Source organism: Rattus norvegicus, chromosome 9 (genome assembly GCF_036323735.1).
Source record: "Rattus norvegicus strain BN/NHsdMcwi chromosome 9, GRCr8, whole genome shotgun sequence".
NCBI lineage: Eukaryota > Metazoa > Chordata > Mammalia > Rodentia > Muridae > Rattus > Rattus norvegicus.
Genome location: NC_086027.1, coordinates 3,997,327 through 4,018,483, shown reverse-complemented (window position 1 = coordinate 4,018,483; position 21,157 = coordinate 3,997,327). Strand labels below are relative to the sequence as shown.

At 39.2% G+C, this 21,157-nt stretch overlaps 1 protein-coding gene across 18 annotated transcripts in view; it reads left to right on the top strand.

The window, feature by feature from the left end:
- Positions 1–21,157, top strand: part of Tbc1d5 (TBC1 domain family, member 5) — a 516,940-nt gene that overhangs the window by 238,488 nt on the left and 257,295 nt on the right. For 16 of the 18 annotated variants that reach the window (XR_010054624.1, XR_005488952.2, XM_063267576.1 and 13 more), the window contains 4 exons: positions 1–32; positions 1,396–1,485; positions 1,574–1,648; positions 3,937–4,004. The exon at positions 1–32 is cut by the window's left edge and continues 77 nt beyond it. The exons of the other annotated variants lie outside the window; for them this stretch is intronic. Coding sequence is in view for 14 of the 16 variants with exons in the window: in XM_063267576.1 (XP_063123646.1) it covers positions 1–32; positions 1,396–1,485; positions 1,574–1,648; positions 3,937–4,004 (265 nt within the window). In the remaining 2 variants the exon portion in view is untranslated. The remainder of the gene's footprint in view (positions 33–1,395; positions 1,486–1,573; positions 1,649–3,936; positions 4,005–21,157) is intronic. 18 annotated transcript variants of the gene reach the window in all.

The following is a 21,157-nucleotide window of genomic DNA, read 5'->3' as shown; positions in this document are numbered from 1 at the left end:
GAAGCAGCAGGTTCCGCAGCATTTGTTGGAAGGTAAGAAGAAAATATTTACTTACAGTTTGTGGTTGCAATGTATCAGCACATTACCTGATGCCCTGGAAGATTACCCATACAGGGATCACTGAATTTTCAGAATATTTCTTTCCAACATTTTAGCCACTCATGCTTCCCTTTCATAGGACATTTACTAGTAAGGTCAAGCCACCTGGGCAAGTGGAGCTAACAAATGACTCCTCTGAAGTAGGTCTTTTCACCTCTTTTAATGGTGAACATTTCAGAGCTGCACTGTTAAATTACCTGGAGGAGGGTTTTTCTGATTTTCTTAAAGTTGGGCAGGAGAAGTGGAGGATAAGCTTGAGGTTACTGTTCTAGGAGCCTCTGCCATTTAGTCATCCCTTTGTCTTCCTAAGAAGCCCTTGGAAAGACTTCAGTCTTTTGTTATATATAAAATGGAGGCAACCAGAAGAGTAGAAGGAAACTGGGTCACTCTCCTTCAGAAAGAAAGGGTCATTGCTCACCAAAACTGGAAATTGATGATCTGCAGTGATCATTTTAATTGCTTTGAAACAAACTAGCCCTTTTTCTTCTCTAAAATGAGTGAGTTTGAGAGTTGACTTAATTTTTAAATGACCTTTTTCAGTATTTTTAAGGCTATCTGCATAAATTGAGCCTACAGACTTTGTACAAATAAAAAAATGTTAGAAATACATGATTTGTTATATAGTTCTGGATTTAATAATTTAGAGTTAATAACATTTTTCTCTTTTTAGAGGTAGGCAAGAGACCTGCTGCTAGAAAATTTGTATTCAAATATGCCCCACCCTCATCCCCTGTTGTTTAACTTTAAGTATATTTCATTTACTAAAAATAAGCTGAAGTCTAGATTCCTTTTACTATTGTATTAAATTAAATTAAATCAAATTTGTCATTTTAAGAATGCTTATTTTCATAAGCTGATTGCCAGTTGTAAATTACATTCTCTGCTGTATAAGGAATGGTTCCACTTTGACTGTGCCTTCAGTCCTCAGATTGCTTGGTCTTCTGCTTTCTTAAAGCTGAGCATTAAACCTAGGATTTGTTCACCAGCTATTGCATGCAATGACTTCCTAGCGTCCCCAGGTTAGACTTGAACCTCCTTGAGTTTTTCTCTTTATTTAGAATAAGTCTTCAAGAGGGTTTAAATCTATTTTGTGGTTTAAGTTTTTAAGTCTTCCTTTTAACCTTTGCTTGTTTGGCTTTGGATTTTATGAACATATTATATGGAATTGAAATGAGTATATCGAAGGGAGCATGTCATAAATTGGGTGATTCTTTAAATTTTCAAACAATTCTATTAGCCTGGTTTTATACTTAGTAGATTTTTTTATACAAAGTTTTCTCTTTTTCCCCCAAACAGCTCTTTCTTTGTGTTCTTCCTCAAGATAAAAGTCAATGGATCAGTAGAATTAAAGAACTAAGATCCTGGTATAGCAATATTAAAGAAATAGTAAGTAAATTTAACTACTGAGATTATTTGCATATGATGACTTTGAAGTTCACTGGCCTCTAATCATTCTGATTTCTTTCTTTATCAGCATATCACTAATCCAAGGAAAGTTGTTGGCCAACAGGATCTGATGATAAACAATCCCCTCTCACAAGATGAAGGAGTAAAGTTCTTTTTTATTACTTTTGTTTGTTTGTTTTTAAATCATCTCATTGTGTGTGTGTGTGTGTGTGTGTGTGTGTGTGTGTGTGTGGTCTGCGTGTGTGTGTGGTCTGCGTGTGTGTCTGTGTGTCATGTGTGTACCTGGTGCCTGTGGAAGCCATAAGAGCCTGAAGCGTCCCTGGAACTTGAAAATAGTTGTGAGCCATCCTGTGGGTGGGTGCAACAGAACCAAACCCTCTGCCAGCACACAGGGATCTTAACTGCTGGCTCATCTCTTTAGCCCCTTCTCTACTTGCATTCCATCCATTTTTTCATTCTTAAAACTGCTTTAATGACTTCTGTCATCTGTGTAGGGCACCTTATATGAAAATTCCTATGCAAACAGCATATTTCATGCTCAGTGTTTTCATTTTAAAACTATCTAAATCCTGGTGCATGTGTGTGTAGTACATGCACATATGCATACAAATAGGGGCCAGAGGTAGACATTGTATCCTGCTCTATCATTCTTTGCCTTGTTCCCTTGACTCTAGGTCTCCCACTGAAGCTAAAGCTTGCTCTCAGCTAGACAAGCTGACCAGGGTACACTTGTCTCTGTTCTCCAATGCTGGAGTCAGCCACAGAAGGCCACACTCAGCTTTGTGTGTGGATGCTGAGGAGTGAAACCCAGGTTCATGCTTACATCAGCACCTGTGCGCCCAGCTCTTAAAGGCTCTACCGGATCCCAGTAGTGCTAAGCCACCATGCCTTTAACATGGGAGCCTTTGGAAACTGTCAGGATCTATACTATAGCAATTTCTCTTTTGAGTTATACCCTGTACTATACATTATTTCTTGCTTTTTAAATATAGGAATGCCTTATTTTTGAAAAGTAAATAATGTTTTAGGTTGGCTGTTGCCTTCCAAAACATATTTCATTGTTCTTGTAAATGTATATAGTTGAGCTTGACTTTAAACATATTTACATTAATATGAGCTGGGTTTCAGTTTATAAAGAACAAAACTTGCTACCTGTTTTCTTGGACTCTGTTTTCCTTGATGGAAAAATTTCCAGACTTTGGCTAATTTAGTTAAAAACATTAATCCATTAGAACATAGGGAAATAAATGGGTTGTCTATTTGTCCCTGGCTAACTTTCAGTTTAAATAATTAACTGCTAATTATAGGTTTGTGTACACAGTCTAAGATTACTTTTTCATGTTCAAAATTAAACTTTTAGGTGCTTGCCTTCAAGCCCGACCACATGGGTTCAAGTCCCTGAGGGAGGGTTTTGTGTGTGTGTGTGTGTGTGAGAGAGAGAGAGGGGGGGGAGGGGGAAAGGGGGGTAAAGAGAGAGAGAGAGAGAGAGAGAGAGAGAGAGAGAGAGAGAGCGCAAGGGGTTTCTTAAGAACTAATTCTAAAGTTGAAGAGCATCCAGATGAGAAAAGAACTCCTGCATCAAGGTTGCAGTGGAAAGGGAGTTTGCTAAGGACCATCTTAAACTTTCCATATAGTAGCACTGTCCTTGGAAGAAAGGAAGTGCTCACTACCTTAATGATTCTGAAGAAGCTCACATTCCAGGGAAGTCTAGGGACAGTTATTCCCTAAAAGGGCCTGTATAACTTGTTACTGCTCTATACCTGTGTATTTAGCTGAATATTTTTTCTTACTTTATAGGTATATTAGCATTTTTCTGAAGCATAAGCTTTTCCACAGCACCATAAAATATTAAGTAATTTTTGGCGCTTACCTAGGAAGCGCAAGGCCCTGGGTTCGGTCCCCAGCTCCGAAAAAAAGAACCAAAAAAAAAAAAAAAGTAATTTTTGGATGGTTGGTTTTGTTCCTTTCTTTTACTGAGACCAAGTTCCACTACATGGCTTTGTCTAGACTGAAACTCACTATGTAGACCAGGCTGGCCCCACACTTAAAGAGATCTGCCTTCCTCTACCTCCAGACTGAGAGGATTAAATGTGCGTGCCACCTTACCCTGTTCTTAAGTAGTGTTTAGACTTTCTCTGTAGGTTCCCTTTTGAACACTCATGTACACGCCTCTGAGATTCAGAACGAACGTTGGAAGTACCTTCATCTGGCAGAGGTGCTGCACAAGTACATATCGTGAGGACTAAAAGAAATGGATGCTTTAGAAGTAGACTAGATTTTAATAAAAATTATTTCTGCCTCAAGTTCCTATCTAAGAAATCTAAAATGACAGTTTAGAGAAGAATAAATCCAATCATTTAAATTATTAAATTAAAGTCATAAAAGTCAAGCAGTGTGAGATTATTCTAATTAGTTTCTCATTTTTTCCAGAGTCTTTGGAATAAGTTCTTTCAAGATAAAGAGCTGCGGTCCATGATTGAGCAAGATGTCAGAAGAACGTATGTAGAGCGATGTTTTCTTCACTAATTCAAAACAGTGTCGCTTCTTTTATAATTTTAATTTATGTAAGAGCCACTGAGGGTCCTTAACTGACGACAGTTTTCAACATGCTTTGATGCAAAGTTAGTTTTTTGAAATAAGTTTTCATTCTATAGATATTTTTTCTTCATTTTTTCCTCATAGAATAGTCAGTTTTACTCAGGGCACCGGACAGTTTATATTCTGGGGGTAAGGCAGCAAAGTTCTCTTGAGTTCAAGTTATATATAGTCTCAGGGACAAGGTCACATGAAGTTAGCTGTATACAGTCAAAAGATAACTCTTGCTTGGGAACATTATTCTGTATATTCCAAATATCAACGGATAAGATAATGATCATCTTATAAAAACGAAAAACTATTGTTACAACTTGGAGGAACACAAAGCACATTCCAAGAACAGTCCATGTTTTGGAAGAACAGAGATTACAAGACTCTTGGAGTTTTCTCCCAAGGTCTCATAAATCTTCTCAGACAGCTTCATTGGTGGACCATGTTTAGAAAGTGGACAAAAGCCTACTTGGGCAGAACCATTCATCTGAAATAGAATATGCTTCGTCTCAGAGGACTGAGAAGCTCCCAAGCTAATTTCATTTTTTTCACAGTCAATAATCCTGAGACAAGAGGCCTGAGTTTCCTGAGCTCTTAATTGTTATTAAAAGAAAACTTTTCTTACCTTCTTTGAGGATGAAACCTCCCGTTGGGTACCAGATATCGAGGGCCCTACAAGATCTACTAGTGGCAAAGAAACAAACCTCATGAGGCAAAGAAGGAAACTTGTTTTAGCATCACATAGTCAGTGCTGCTTCAGACTTCTCGAGTCTGACACCAGGCCAGCTTATATTAGATACATTTAGGTGTAGTACAATTCTGGGTGAAAATATGCCTGGTATCCCAAACCCATGAGTATAAAATACTGATATATCAAGTTTCCTCAGATCTCTAAAGGTGCTCAATGAAATAAACACATACACATACACACACATTCCAAACACACTTAGGAAGAAGGCATTGATCCATTGTACACTTATCACTAGTGGCCCCAATTCTTCAAAATTTGCTAAGGTGAAATTAACAATATATACATTAATACTTTATGTATATATTTGGGTCTTCTGTGAAGAGAGTATTAGATTCTAAAAGATTATAGTTATTGGTTCTCGTGTGCTGCATTGAAGATGCTGATAACTAAACTCAAAGCTTCTGTAAAGAACTTCCAGGACTCTTATCACTAATCCATCTTTCCAGCCCCTAAATGGTGTGTATATTAAAAGATCCAAATATATATTTTTGTAGAAGTATTGAGTACTCACAGACAAGCACTGTAAAAAACAATATTGTCTGGAGAAACACAGGATTGTCTACTAAGTGGTGGAGAAGTGTACCTGTTCTCTACCCAGAAGGGTGGAAGTGGGTATTGCCAATAACTCTGTGACCTTTGCTACGTGTAGGGTCCGGCCCACTCAAAAACCCCAGAATTTATTCCAGTCTCTTGCTTCCCTATAATTTTTTCATTATTTTCCTTTCTTAGTCAATAGAATCCATCTTTAGGGCAGATGTCACATGTACTTTATAGCCTGCTGATATTTTGATAGTGAGAGACCACACTGTATCCTAGGCCCTTAAGCTATAGGACCCATCTTTGTGGAAGAAGTCACATAGACTTTGCATAAGAGTTTTGATGTAGTCATGCCTTAAGTGTTATTGTGTACACAGGTTTTGGATAGTTGTTACCAGGAATTTTTTTCCAAGTTTTTTTTTCTTAAAGTGAAGATTTCAACCTATTCAAAATAAACTGCCTATCAACCAGAGAATATTACATGTTTCTAATATTTCTCATGATTCTCAAAGGGCAGTATTGTGTGATCATTTGTGTTGGTATTTCTTGGACAACTTATATCTTGGTATACATTTGATCACCTTCTAACCAATTACTTTGTACCCTCTTCCCTTTCCTTTGCCTTTGTTATCCTTCTTGCTTTTCTCTGGATGCTATTGCGGTGTGTAAAAAGTACCTCTTCTATTAGTGGACTGAGCACTTACGTATGACAGAGCCAACCCTTGTTGCATAGTAAATGTCCTACACTTTTACAAATCAGACTTCACTTGTCTGCATCATCTCTTGGGAAATATATGGGATTTGCCTCAGAGATCTCGTGTGATTTTTTTTTTTTTTTTTGGTAATGCATATTAAAACTATGGGCAGATTACCCTCAGCCTCCTTTATCTCCATGCCCCCTTTGTCAATGGGGACCATAGTAGTTACCTTTCAACATTTTATGGGTTAATAGTTTATAGTTGTGTATCCCTTGCCAAAGATTCCAAATCATAAATGTTCCAGAATTCACAACTTTCTGAATATTTTTTCAATACCCCCAAAATTTTGGATTTTGATGCTCAGCCTGCATGCCAGGTAGTGATTTAAATGGTTTATGTTGTTATAAAAATGTTAGTAAAGTTAATTCTTATATCTGCAATTACTAGAAATCCAGGAGACAGTGCATTAAAAAGGCTAAACCTCCTGCAATTTCTCTATTCTGTTTCACTGTAGTTGTGTCTATAACGATGTCAGGGCCTCTAGCTTTCTGACGTTCCAGATTGCTGAAGAGTCAGATGATATGGACCACCGTTTAATCACCCTACACTATTCAACAGATGAAGATTTCTGCCTAAAAGCAACAGTAGTTCAAGAGAATCAGGAGCTGAGAGATGGTCTGAGCTGTAGTCACCATGTGGCCTTGGAGTCCTTTTGGTTGTCTCTTCTAGTTAGTCCAGGACTCACTCAAGACTGCTCTTGGTGGTGTCTGAGCAGTGCTTGAACTCCTTAGTGCCAGTTTGCAGAAACTAAAGCACTTTGTATATAGCACATATGAGGCACATATAAAAAAAAAAGTGATTTTTCAAAAGTAAAGGTATTTTCTCATTGACTATTTAAGAGTCTGGTTAATCAATGTCAGTAAAACAAGCCTTGTGGTAGTAAAATATAGAATTACATATTAATAGCCAAATGGTAGTGCTGTTTGTTTTTATCAAAAGTATTATATCTTACAAGAAGAATTTAAATTCTCCTTCCTGTAAATGTTAAATGGAACAGAGGGCCCATGGCACTGGCCTAGAAACATGCTTTCATTAGATTCCAAAGATATTAAATCGCTGATGAGTATGAATTGTTATAAGCAGTCCATTGTAGCTTTTTCATCATTATGCTTGTTTAGCTTTAATAATTCTCCATGGCTGTGTAGTAAACTGTTAGATCTTGAAAATTGTGCTCTAACTTTTCTGGTTTTATGTTTGCTAGAGTTTTTTTTATGTAAGATATGCATATTAACATATATTCAGTTAATTTTTTCTTTTTTGTCTTTGTTATTGTTGTTGTTTTCTTTTCCTATTAGTAGATTTAAAGGCAAGCACAAGATCCGGGGTAGGTATCTGGAGAGCCTATGTGTCAGAGTGAGAAGAGAGTCAGGATGACCCATCTCTCAACTCTCCTCGGAGTCTCTTAAACATTAGAGCAAGTTGCCATGCCATCTCTGTTCAAACTTTCACACTTCTTTAACTACAGAGGCAGACAGGGATAGATGGGAGATCCAGGTCAGCCTGGTTTTGTAGCAAGATTCTATCTCAAAACAAAAACTGAAGAGCAAGAAAAGAATTTCAGAAGACAATTTTGAAGATAAGGTAGCTAGTTTGACTTTAAAGCTACCAAATTACAAAATCACCAAAGTCTAATAACTAGACTATTATTACCACTTAGCACTCACTTTAATGGCGGTAGCTGGTTGATTTTGAAGCACAGTCACATTTACCCCTATTGTCTTTAAATTTCCTACATAGGCAAAGATGACCTTCACGATTCTCTTGCCTCTACCTTCCAAGTGCTGGGATTAAAGACGTGAACCACCATCCCTATCTCCTAGTCTGGAATCCATAAAACAACTAGTAATACAGTGGAAATACACTGGGAGCAAAAGAGTAGAGTTCAGGAGGTTCTTTCTTAAGTTGTTACTTCTTAAGAACACGGTATCCTATATTGTAGGACACCTGTAGTCTGTGATCACAAGTTGTATGCTTTGTGTGCTGGAAAGAAAGGAGGCAATAAGCACATATAAAACAAGGGCAGAGCTGTAAGGGCGACATGTGCCCTGGAGAAATAAAGCAGGGTGGTGGGTCGGTGTGGAGAGTAGCTCAAGTTCTGTTTGCTTCAGGAGCAGGTCAGAGAAGGCAGCTCTGAGAAAAGGACATTTGAACTGAGATGTGCAAACACCTCATTCCTACCCCTTTATGGATCTAGCAGAAGAGTAATCCGCCTGTGGGGAAAGGGTGCAACAATTTCCAGTGAAAGTGAGTGTCGACAGAAACAAAATGCAGTTAGGAGTGACTAGAGCCAAATCATTTAAAGAAGGGACTCTAAGGAGACAGGAACCCCTAGGCAAGGTTACAATTCAGTAAACTCTTAGGATTTGTTCTATTTGTAGTTAGTGGGTATTGGGAGATAATTCTGACATATATGTAGAAGAAAGTTCTTTAGGAGTCTTCAAAATTAAAGAATTTTAGTGACTAAAGATGTAGTATTAAGGGTTGGGGATTTAGCTCAGTGGTAGAGCTCTTGCCTAGCAAGCGCAAGGCCCTGGGTTCGGTCCCCCGCTCCGAAAAAAAGAAAAAGAAAAAAAAAAGATGTAGTATTAAAAATGGGAGTAAATAGATTGATGATACACAGTCTATATTCTAAAGACAAATCAGGGGTTATTACTCTTTATGTTTTTCATAGTTACTAGTTATGTTTATTACTGCTACGCAAAGAGGTTTTAACCTTCCTTTCTTGAGCTGCTGTTTGTTTCCTCAGTGGAAAAATACATCAGTACATCTTTCTACATCAGTCCATTCTGGATGCTCAGCCAATGACTCTTCTCAAAGCAAATTTATAATTTGACTACTTTATAAATCTAAAACCTCTGGTTGTCTATGGCCACAGAAAAATGGATTTCCCCAGCTTCTGTAACACACATCTAGTCACCTCTCACAGCGTTATTTTCTGTCAGTCCTCCAAGAACAGGTTGTGCCTAGCATTCTGCTTAGTCCACTGCTTGTGTTGGGTCGCTGACACTCCCACTTAAGGTGATGGCATTCATCGTCACCTGTCCCGTGACACATTTACAGGCTTTACATTTGGATTTTTTAAATGCCCATTTACCTGTTTTAGCCTTTTCCTATTAACTTTTAGATGATATTTTACTTTGGTCTTACATGTTTTTCAGTCTCTCCTATGCATTCATGAAATTTTTATTAAACTCCAAAGGGTCCAGGCACCATAGATTACAAGCTAAGTGTGACTTGTACCCAGCAAGAAGTTGAAGTCTTAAAGGAAAAGCAGGAAAAAAATTTACAATGATCTCCATTGGTGCCATAGGAGGAGCACTGTGTCCAGCACCTCTTGTTTGAGGCTGGCTACTTTCCACCTCATTGATAGACCCCGATAAAGCAAAGAGCTGGAACTGAGTCTGCTTTTGTTGTTGTTGTTACTGTTTGTTGTGTGGCTTTGATTTAGTTTTTTTCTTTCTTTCTTTGTCTGAAGACACATTGCTAAATTGACACAGAATAGAAGGCTATTGAGTGCAGTAGGGGTTGGCAGTCACTTTTGCTCAGCCTCCTTGTGCTTCTTACCACTGCCCATCTTATGGGACACACACACACACATTGCCCATCTTATGGGACACACACACACACATTGTCCATCTTATGGGACACATACACACATTGTCCATCTTATGGGACACACACACACACATTGCCCATCTTATGGGACACACACACACATTGTCCATCTTATGGGACACACACACACATTGCCCATCTTATGGGACATACACACACATTGCCCATCTTATGGGACACACACACACATTGTCCATCTTATGGGACACACACACACACATTGTCCATCTTATGGGACACATACACACACATTGCCCATCTTATGGGACACACACACACATTGCCCATCTTATGGGACACACACACACATTGCCCATCTTATGGGACACACACACACATTGTCCATCTTATGGGACACACACACACATTGCCCATCTTATGGGACACACACACACATTGTCCATCTTATGGGACACACACACACATTGTCCATCTTATGGGACACACACACACACATTGCCCATCTTATGGGACACATACACACACATTGCCCATCTTATGGGACACACACACACATTGTCCATCTTATGGGACACACACACACACATTGTCCATCTTATGGGACACACACACACATTGCCCATCTTATGGGACACACACACACATTGTCCATCTTATGGGACACACACACACACATTGCCCATCTTATGGGACACATACACACACATTGCCCATCTTATGGGACACACACACACATTGGCCATCTTATGGGACACACACACATTTAATAGAATATCCGGAGGACCAGCCTCCTAGTCTAAGTTTCAGCTTTATTTGATGAGGATATTCATTGTTAGGTGTTTTCCCCTGGGGTAACACACTTTTCAAGGCATTTTTACTTGAAGAGGTTTGTACTCATTTCAAAGTAATGATTTTTTATCTTAGCCTAATGGAGTTGTAACTCTCCCCCATTGTTTTATAGACACAGCACTCTGATACAAAGGAATGTCCAGTTTTAGGGTTTCTAATTTAGAGTTTAGATTGTCCTGAAAAATCAGATTTCCCACATTTTGATTCAAAAGCTCTAATGTTAGTAATTTTCAATTTCAACATTATTTAAAGTAGCTAACTTGAGTTCAGGATGTTGTAATAGCATTTCAGTACTCGATGCCAAAAAAGTATGCTATTTGGTCTGTCGAGGTCTATTCTAAAAATACACAACATCTATAACACCATTTGCAGATTACCATATTACAAGCTTTGCCAGATCGTCTCCTCTTTTCTTTAGTTCTATTCTGTCTCCTGAAGTAGATGATTTCAGTTCTCTGGGTTAGTATCTTCCTCGTAATGTTGGTCACATTGAGGAGTTGGCTGTAAGGTTTGGTGGTCACTTTCTTTAAGTTTGGGCGCTGTTTATTCTCAGTAATTGTTCACATCTCTGCGTCCTCCATTTCCCATGTGAGTTTTCATGGCAGTTAGTCATTTTCACTGTTAAAGAAAGATGGAATATTTGTACTTAAGAGCTTGTTTTTATATCAGCTAAGCAAACAAACTTTATAAATTTACTTTAAAAAAATCATTTGCTATTTTGAGGACTAATTAATAATTGAGAATTCCCTTTAAAACTGTACATATGTCCTAGTGACTTTGTTAGAAAACAGATATCTGTGGTTTTAGGTTAATTTTCAATAAAATTCAGAAATGAAGTCTTCATTTTACACTGATGGCATATAAATCTTTGTAGCTAGTTTGTTGAAGAGACCTATGTAGATTACTTCTAACTCCTCAGAAGTATCTGTGGACAGGACTATCTAGATAATTAATTTTCATTTTATGTACTATATTATAGGATTATCTTTTGTTTAATTCATATTTGATATACAAGTGTGCCCTATAGTGAATATTCACCATTTTCTCTTCCCTTAAGAAATCTATGATTTCTATAATATATAAGCCTTACATAGCTTTAGTCCACATGTGTTATGCTGGTAGTAAATAGGCCATTGCTGTAATTGTCTGTGTATTAGTACTGTTCACATCACTGTCTAGAGCTAACTTTTTTATTTTTCTTTTAAATATGCAGTCTACCTTCCCCTTTACTTCATTTTCTGCAGAAGTTCTTCAAGAATGTCCTGTTTGAAAATTTTGTACACTTTGCTTAGAACCTATTTTTTTTTATTTAAATTAAAAGCAAATTCCTCTGGGGAGAGGGGGATTTGACAAGCAGTTTCAAAGCAGAATTGATTTGGGTGTGTGTTACTGCAGACAATCTGCCCAGTGTTAAAATGTTACGGGGAAATACAAGCTGCCGTATTCCCGTGATCACACCAAACTAGCAGCTTGTATTTATACTTCCGTCTCCTCGAGGTGGACGGCAGGCACGCATGAAGGAGGGGTGTTCTTCGTGTTGTGGTTTTATTTAATGCAGACAAAGTACATGCTTGTGCATGCACGACCAGCCCTCACATATGCACTTGTTCACAGCCGAGAAAGTGAAAACGACAACACAAGCCGCTCTCTAGAGTTGTCGGCAACCGGTGTGTGTGTGTGTGTGTGTGTGTGTGTGTGTGTGTGTGTGTGTGTGTGCGTGTGTGTGCGTGTGCGCGTGTGTGTGTGTGTGTGTTTTAAATATTAAAGAGGAGGGGGTGGGGGGACAGATTTTTCAGAAATAGAAACAGTTCCTCTGTCCAATGGCCCATAATCCTTCCTCATTTCACATTTAAGTTAGAAACAAAACAACTATTATTGTTGTATACATGACTGAGAAATATGATTTTCCTATATTGCTATTTTTTGTTTTTCTTATTGCAAGTAGATTTTTTTCTCAAATAGTATATCCTGATTATAGTTTACCCTTACTTTTCTCCTCCCAGTTCCTTCCTAACTCCCCTCCCACGCAGATCCAGTCTCTCTCTGTCTCATTAGAAAACAAACCGGCAAACCAGAGCTCCCAGGGACTAAACCACCATCCCAAGAGAACACAGAGATGGACCCATGGCTCCACCGTATATATAGCAGAGGAGGGACCTTGTCGGGCATCACTGGGAGGAGAAGCCCTTGGTCCTATCAAGGCTCAAAGCCCCAGCGTAGGGGAATGTCGGGGTGGGAATGTGGGAGGGGGGTGGGGGGAACACCGTCATAGAAGCAGGGGGTGATAGCAGGTTTCTGGATGGGAAACCAGGAAAGGGGATAACATTTGAAATATGATTTTAAGAAATCTAATAAAAGAAGAAAATAGAAATTAAAAAATGAAAATAAGCAGGCCTATAAAAGACAATAATGTGAATAAAATAAAACTAATTCATTGGAACTGAACAAAATTAGCAGAAGCGAAGGAGCCCAAGAGAAGTCACAAGAAACAGAGACCCACTTGTTCACACTCAGGAATCACAGAAAACACTAAGCTGGAGGCCTAAGTACGTACACAGATGGCCTGGGGCAGACCCGTGAAGGGCCTGTGCCTGCGCTCCAGCCTCCGTGAGTCGATCTGTGCACCGACTGTGCTGGTTCTGTTTCCTTGACGTCCGCCCTGCCTCTGGCTCCTGCATTCTCCCACCCTCTCCTCCAGGGCTGCCCTGAGCCTTGACAGGAGGGGCTTGATGGAGACCTCTCTAGGGTGGCGTGTTCAGTATGTCTGAGTTCTCTACTGACTACCTGGCTGTGGGCCTAGTGTTGGTTCTTAGCTGCTGCAAAAGAGCAGTGCCTCTGAGGAGAGCTGAGCCAGGCCGTAGCAGGGTAGCAGGGCATCACTAGGAGGCGTTTTATTGCCGTGATCTTTTTAAAGAGTGGTCTTGTTTTCCCTGTGTCTGGCATAGTCTTGAGCAGTTTCAGGTATAGGTGTGATCTCCTGGGGTCAGCTTTTGTCAAATCAGATAACAGTTCACTCCCACAAGCTTTGTGCCACCTTCACACTAGGATATCTTGGAAGCATGACACCACTGTAGATCAAAGGGCTTATGGCTGGCTTGGTGTTTACATTCCTCTCTGGTGGTGTGCAGAGTACCCTCTTGTACCAGAGATGCTAGAGTGTAGTGCGAAGGCTCTGGGGAGGTACCAGCTAGAGTGTTTTCTCATGTTGAATGAGGTGTATAGCTGCTGTCTTCACCACTGTGACCTTTGCTGTCAGTTTGTGGAGAGCAACCTATTGTCTTGGCAACCGTCTGCATTGTTTGGGGATCTCTTTGGACAACAATTCAATTATATATAATTCAATGCCAGTACTGGAAGCTTCATTTGGTGACAAGAGGTGATCCAGTTGGAGCCCTATTTCCATGTTATCTGGCAGTTTCATTTAGGTCGAATTCGTATATATATTTTAGGAAGCATCTAGTGTACTAAGTTTCCATAGTATTGCTCTCAAGTGACTCCTAACTTTAGGTATCCCTCCATGTCATCCCTCCTTTATCCCTGTCTCCTCTCTCCCTTCTGACTTGATCTTTGCATTCTAGAACCCTCATCTTTCCATATGTATTATCTTTTCCTTTCCTAAGGAAAGCTGTCTATCCACCTTTGTCCCTTGCTATGTGCCTAACATCAATGACTACAGATTTGTAGCTTGGTTATCATTGACTTTAGAGCTAGTTGTAAAATTTCTCCTTTGCCTTGAAATAGTGACATGGAGACGTGGCAGAATTATTCAGAAACTTCTTGTGCTATAGTATAGCTGGGCAGATCCTGAGCCATTCTATCCTACAGTAGGCCTGGCCTACTTCCTAGCTACATGGCGTTACTGGACATCTTGGTCTTGCTCTCGCTGCTCCTGCTCTTTCTATCTCATCTCCACATGGCAATTTTCTCCTGGCTACCTCTCATGCTAACCCAACTCTCCCCTAACTCCACCCAGGACCCCTTCACTGGAATCAGAAATCCCGCCTTAACTCCTCCTTAGCTATATAGACTGGTCCGTTCTTTATTAACAATCAGAGGTAATGAAACAACCTTTTATACAACCCCTTATAAAATATTGAGTCTGCCAAGATGACAGCCAGGTCTCTGGGTACAGAAATCAGCTTATAAATGAATGCACAGTGCACAGAAGCATTCCCCAACAGTTAACAGCTACATAAACGTTAGTACATGCCACATTTGACTTTTTTGGTCTGGAATACCTCAATTGGGATGAATTTTTTTCATCCTTCTACTTAATCACCTGAGTTTCATGACTCTCAGGTGTTAATGACTGAGTAATACTTTAGTGTGCAAATACCCCATAATTCCTTTCTCCGTGTTTCTACTAGGTTGTTTCCAATCAGGCCACTGTGACTAGAGCAACAATGGCTGTGGTTGAGCTGGTGTGTCTGTGGTAGGATGAACTGTCCTTTGGGCATTTGTCTACAGTAATAGTAGTATAGCTGGATCTTGGGGTCCATTGTTTCCCATCTTCCTGAGGAACTGCCATATTTTCATAGTAGCTCTATCAGTTTGTACTCCCCAAGCCATGGAGAAGTGATCTTCTTTTACACATCCTTGCTTTCATGAGCGGTCACTTGTCTATTTGATCTCAGCCATCTTGACAGATGTAAGATACAATCTCAGAGTAGTTTTGATTTGCACTTCCTTGATAGCTAAGGATACTGAGCATTTTTTTAAGTGATTCTCAGCCATTTGTGTTTGCTCTTTTAAGAATTCTCTGCTTAGATCTGTAAGTTCTTTTAATTATTTGTTGTCTTGATACCTAGGTTTTTTAGTTCTTTACAAGTTTTGAAGGTTAGCCCTCTATGAGATGTATAGTTGGTAAAGATCTTAGGCTAGAGACGTACTGGAATGACCATGTCGTTTGTCACACAGAACTTTTTTAGTTTCATGAGGTCCTATTTACTAATTATTAATTTTGGTGACTGTGCTAATGGTGTTCTATTCAGAAAGTTTCTTCCTGTACTAATGAGTTCAACACAGTTCCCTACTTCCTCCTCAGTTAGGATGAGTGTATCTAATTTTATGTTTCAGTATTTCATTCATTGGACCTGAGTTGTGCAGGGTGATAAAGATGGCTTCTTCTATATGCAGACATCCAGTTTGACAAGCATGATTTGCTGAAGATGCTACCTTTCTTCCAGTGTGCATTTCTGGTGCGCGCACGCGCGCACGCGCACACACTCGGTCTGTGATTGTATGTACTAATATCTGGTCTTCACTTTGATAAATATATCTGATAAATATATCCACCAATAAATCTATTTTTCTGCCAACACCATGCTTCTTATTACTATGTAACTCTTTAATGCAACTTGAAATTAGTGCTAAGGCTACCAGAAGCAGTGATTCTGCCATTCAGGGTTGTTTTAGCTATCCTGGGTTTTTGTTTGTGTGTTTCCATAGGAAGCTGAAGATTGTCCTTTCAAGCTCCGAGGAGAATTGTTTGTACTTTTACGGAGCCTGCACTGGCTCTTTAGATTGTTCTTGGTACAATAACCATTTTTACTATATTAACTCTACCGATCCCTGAGCATGGGAGGGCTTTCTGTCTTCTGATCTTTTTTATTGTTTTTCTTTAGTGTCTTAAAATTTTTATCAAAGCAACCTTTCACTTACTTAGAATTATCACAGGATACTTCGTTGCTTGAGGCTTTTGTAAAAGGTGTTGTTTCCCTGATTTCTTTATTGTCTCCTTTGTCATGTGTGTAGGAGGGCTACTGGTTTCTATGAGTAGGTTTTGGACAGATCCTTTACTGGAGGTGTGCAGCAGCTGTCCTAGCTTTCCAGTGGACTTTTTAGGATCACTTATGTATAGTTTTATATCATCTACAAGTACAGATGCTTTGACTTCTTCCTTTCCAGTTTGTATCCTCTTCATCTCCTGTATTTGTATTTTCCTCTAGTTAAGATTTCAAAAACTGTTCAGGTAGTGGATAACCATATCTTGTTCCTGATTTTTGTGGAATTGCTTTGTATTTCTCTTCATTTAAGTTGATGTTGACTATGGACCTTCTATAAACTGTCTTTATTATGTTTAGGTATGGCCCTTGTATCCCTAGTTTCGCCAGGACTGTTATTATAAACACTATTATTATAGTGTTAGATTTTGTCAAAGATCTTCTCTACTTCTAAGGAGACAACAATGGGCATTTTTGTTTGTTTGTTTGTTTGTTTTCTCTTTCTGTTTGCTTATAGGGTGAATGTCATTTATTAATTTACATATGTTATAAAGCATCCCTGCATCTCTGGGATGAAGCCTACTTGATAGTCTGTCAGCAGTGCTTTTTAGAATATCCAAGCAGATCTGGACTTGAAGCCACTTTGATCTATCATTAGGAGGAATGATTTGAATTCCTTTAAAAATAGTTTCTTTTGTTTAAACTGAAATTTTCTGATCTCTGTATTTCCATTTTTGACAAAGTTTTATATACACAGTGTACATGTCTTTTCAAATGTCTTTTTGTCCCTGATTTTTAACTTTGTAGTTTAATTGGAAAGACATTTGAAGGCTCTACAACAGCAGAGCAGTGTTTTCAGTATATGACTCAGAGCTTAATAGAAGCAGAAAGCAGTGGAAGTTGACAGCCTTTCCTCCTCCTCCTCCCCCTTCTGCCCTCCCCTCCCCTTTCCTCTTCCCCTCCCCCTTTCTCTTCCTCCTCCTCACACCTCACTGGTTCTTATACACCATCCCTGGTTGTGCACTTTCCCTAGCCACACTCCTTCACTGACCACACACCATCCCTGGTCACACTTTTGCTGGCCTTCTCAACTCCAGCGATTTCATACCCTCACATTTTCACTTAGACTGCTAGTGATTTTTCTCCCCATGATGTATCTGCCTAACAAGTAACTTATTTTCATTTTGGGGACCCACTTCCTCTATCAGACATAGAGTTTTAATTAAAAGCAAGTTGAAGACAACAAAGCTCTTCTCAAGCTTATCCTCTGCTTCAACTTCCAGGCCAGGCTCTCGCTGTGTAGGCTTTACATTGGCTTGTTCATTTGTAAGTATGTTTGGTTTTTTAGCAACTACTGTTTTGTAAATGACTATGCTTCCCAACTCTGTTGTAGAAGTTGAAGATTCTAATAAAGATTACCTTTTATTATATATTTTCCACACGTATTTTAATGCGAATTGTCACTTAAAATTTCCAGTTGTGTTCCTGGGTGTTTTTGTTTTTGTTTTGAACTCCAAACTCTTTGTATCTTCATGGTTGCCTGTGGGGGGGAATGTGTGGTTAATTCCTAACTCATCTACTAATTCCTTGAACACTTCTTCAGTTTAAGGAATATGTATTGAACACTTTGAATGAACAAAGCACATATGAAGCTATTGGACAGAACGTAAGGGAATCTGCATATTATAGCTTATTTAGAAAGCAATGGCAATTAAGATTTATATTTTAATTCAGTGTTTCTCCACTCTAAAGTGTCGACATTTTAGACCAAGTAGTTGTTGTAAGGGTCTGTTTGGTGCAGCTTGGCCCCATAGTCTACCTGCTCAAGCTCCGCGTTGTGGCATATTTATCCTTTATAAGCTTCTGTGGCTTCTGTGAAGGAGGGGGGTGTCTTTTGTTTTTTTTGTTTCTTTGCTTTGTTTTTTCCTGGTTGCAAAGATTTCTAAAGCTTTATCGTACCGCTTACAGAAGGGTTTCATAGTCACATCTCTGATTTCAGTTTTAACGCTTCTTTTCTGCTGTGTCCTATATTTTACTGTGCCAGGAAGGAGTGCCATACTGTTAGCGTCACTTGCCGATCAGCGCGAGAAACAGGAGCTTTCTGAAGTCGACAGACTCTTGCACATGTCTGTGTCCCACTTCTCCCTTCTGCCTTGTCTGTGTTCACTGTGCCCTAGACAGGAGCAGTGAGATAACCCTGTCTGTCCTGCCGCTAGGTCCTCCTCCTCCTCCTCCGCTAGGTTGCCTGCCTTATCAGGTATGTTTTCTGTTCAGTATAACCAGAGGATACAGTGTTAGCTCTCCTAGCAGCAAGGAGTCCTCTTTCTCCTCTTTCCTATACTGTTCCCCATATTGTCTCTGAAGGCCTCACTCACAGGCTGTTTGCTAAGCTATCTTTTACAGCCTGTTTCATATCGTTCACTCGTTCATCAACATTCGCTCAAGAGCCTCGGCTTCCAATCCTGAAAGCTTTCCAACAAACACTGTTTCAAACAAAGCATCTTGCTTTCTGGCCTCAAGTCTTGTTGATCACCTTTTCTGTCTGTTGTTTACTTTGATTACATTTCTCCCTTCCCTTTCTTCCCTTCAAGTCCTCGAGTGTTCTTCTTCACTCCCCTGTCTCGTGGCTTTCATTCTCTGTAACACTGTTCTTCATATGATCTTGGCATAATATTTTAGTGTTTCTTCAGTAAAACCATAAACCACAGTAAGGTGTTACAGTTATGTTGTGGTTAGATGCACTAGGGCGTTTTCATCAGGACATTTCAACTCTGGATGAGTGCTTATTTTGATTTTGTTTTTTAAATATGTATATAACAACATGTATTTTCCCTTCAAGTCCTTCTGTGCTTCTTTGTCCTGCTGCGTGACTGTGAACCTTTACCAGGGGCATCTTACTGAACACTCGGACCTTCACTAATTCATCTGGGTGCAGTGCTTTGCCTGTGTTAATACTTGCCATTACCTAAGTATATACCATAATTCAGTGACAAGGCTCTTCCTGTGTCACTCCCTCCTTTAACCCTTTTCGTTCTCTTTCTTTCTCTTTGTTGTCTGAAAACTATTGAGTAAGATAGGTTAGATATTTTCTACAGTGAAATCTTTTTTAGCAGTGCCAAGTATTGCCAGAAACTCTTTAAATTCATTATGGTTTTTATTTTGAATTAGCTTTTGAAATCACATCACAGAAATCTTTTACTCCCCCCCCCCCTTTTTTTTAATGTGGCCCACTTTCATTTGTGTGAGGAAATGCAGTTTCTGAATTTGAGCACTGGGTACGGGAGCAATGACTTAGCAGTTAAAAGAAGCACGAGTTGCTCTTTTAGAGGACCTGTGCTCAAAGTCCAGCACCCACACCAGCTTTTTCACAGCTTCCTATGACTTTCCAGGGAATCCCATGTGTTTGTCCTGTGTGGGTACCAACACTTATGTACATGACAAGACACATACACACACACACACACACACACACACACACACACACACACACGAGAGAGAGAGAGAGAGAGAGAGAGAGAGAGACAGAAACAGAGAGACAGAGAGAGAGAGAGACAGAAAGACAGAGAGTAACAGAGACAGAGAGACAGAGACACAGAGGGAGAGAGGGAGAGAGGCAAAGAGATGTTTTAATTATATTTTTTTAAAGCTGAATTACTTCTCCAGCCCTTAACTCTGTGTTACACACACACACACACACACACACACACACACACACACATACACAGAGAGAGAGATTGATTTTTAATTATATTTTTTAAAGCTGAATACTATACACATCTACTACTAAAATATTTCTCTAGCCCTTAACCCTATGGTTTTTTGATTTCTATCATTTTAGATTGTATCTCTAAATAAGAATAGGTAGATTTTGCCTTTCTGTTTGTAACTTATTTCAATTCTCACATTTTCTGCTTTCATCTATGATTTTGCAACTACTAGAATTTCCTGTTTAATGCAGAACAGTATTCCATTTTGTGTGTGTGTGTGTGTGTGTGTGTGTGTGTGTGTGTGTGTGTGTGTATCTTCAACCTTTTATCCATTGATATAACTTTAGTTTGACTTGATATATTGGCAAATTTTTTTTGTGCTACAATGGAGCTAGGAGTTTAGATACTTCATATTAAATCTTACAGTCAGTGGGAAGAAATGGAAATTCTGCTTGTACTTTATTTTTGAGAATTCTTTATACCATTATCAATATTGGTGATATTATTATACATCATCATCAAGCAGTAGTTTTGGGGTTCCATTCTTAAAACATTATCAATAATGTTTCATATCTTTGTTTTGGAGAATATCTATTGTGTCAGATGTGTAGTGATATCTCACTGGTTATAGATTTCTAGTTGTTTAGAAGTATAGAGTACTTAATATGTCTGTTGTCCACTATGTGTCCTCTATACAGAAATCTCTATTCTGGCCTTTTGTCTATTAGAGCAATGTTTATTAAATGTATGGTTTTCAAATATTCTCTCTCTATCCAGTCAGTTGTCTCTGAAATGTCTTGTTTTCTTTGTTGTGCAGAATCTGTAAATTTTGTGTCATTCTTTTTTTTCCTATTTTTTTTATTATTTTTTTTTATTAACTTGAGTATTTCTTATTTACATTTCAAGTGTTATTCCCTTTCCCGGTTTCCGGGCCAACATCCCCCTAGCCCCTCCCCCCCGCTTCTGTATGGGTGTTCCCCTCCCCATCCTCCCCCCATTGCCGCCCTCCCCCCAACAATCACTTTCACTGGAGGTTCACTCTTGGCAGGACCAAGGGCTTCCCCTTCCACTGGTGATCTTGCTAGGATATTCATTGCTACCTATGAGGTCAGAGTCCAGGGTCAGTCTATGTATAGTCTTTAGGTAGTGGCTTAGTCCCTGGAA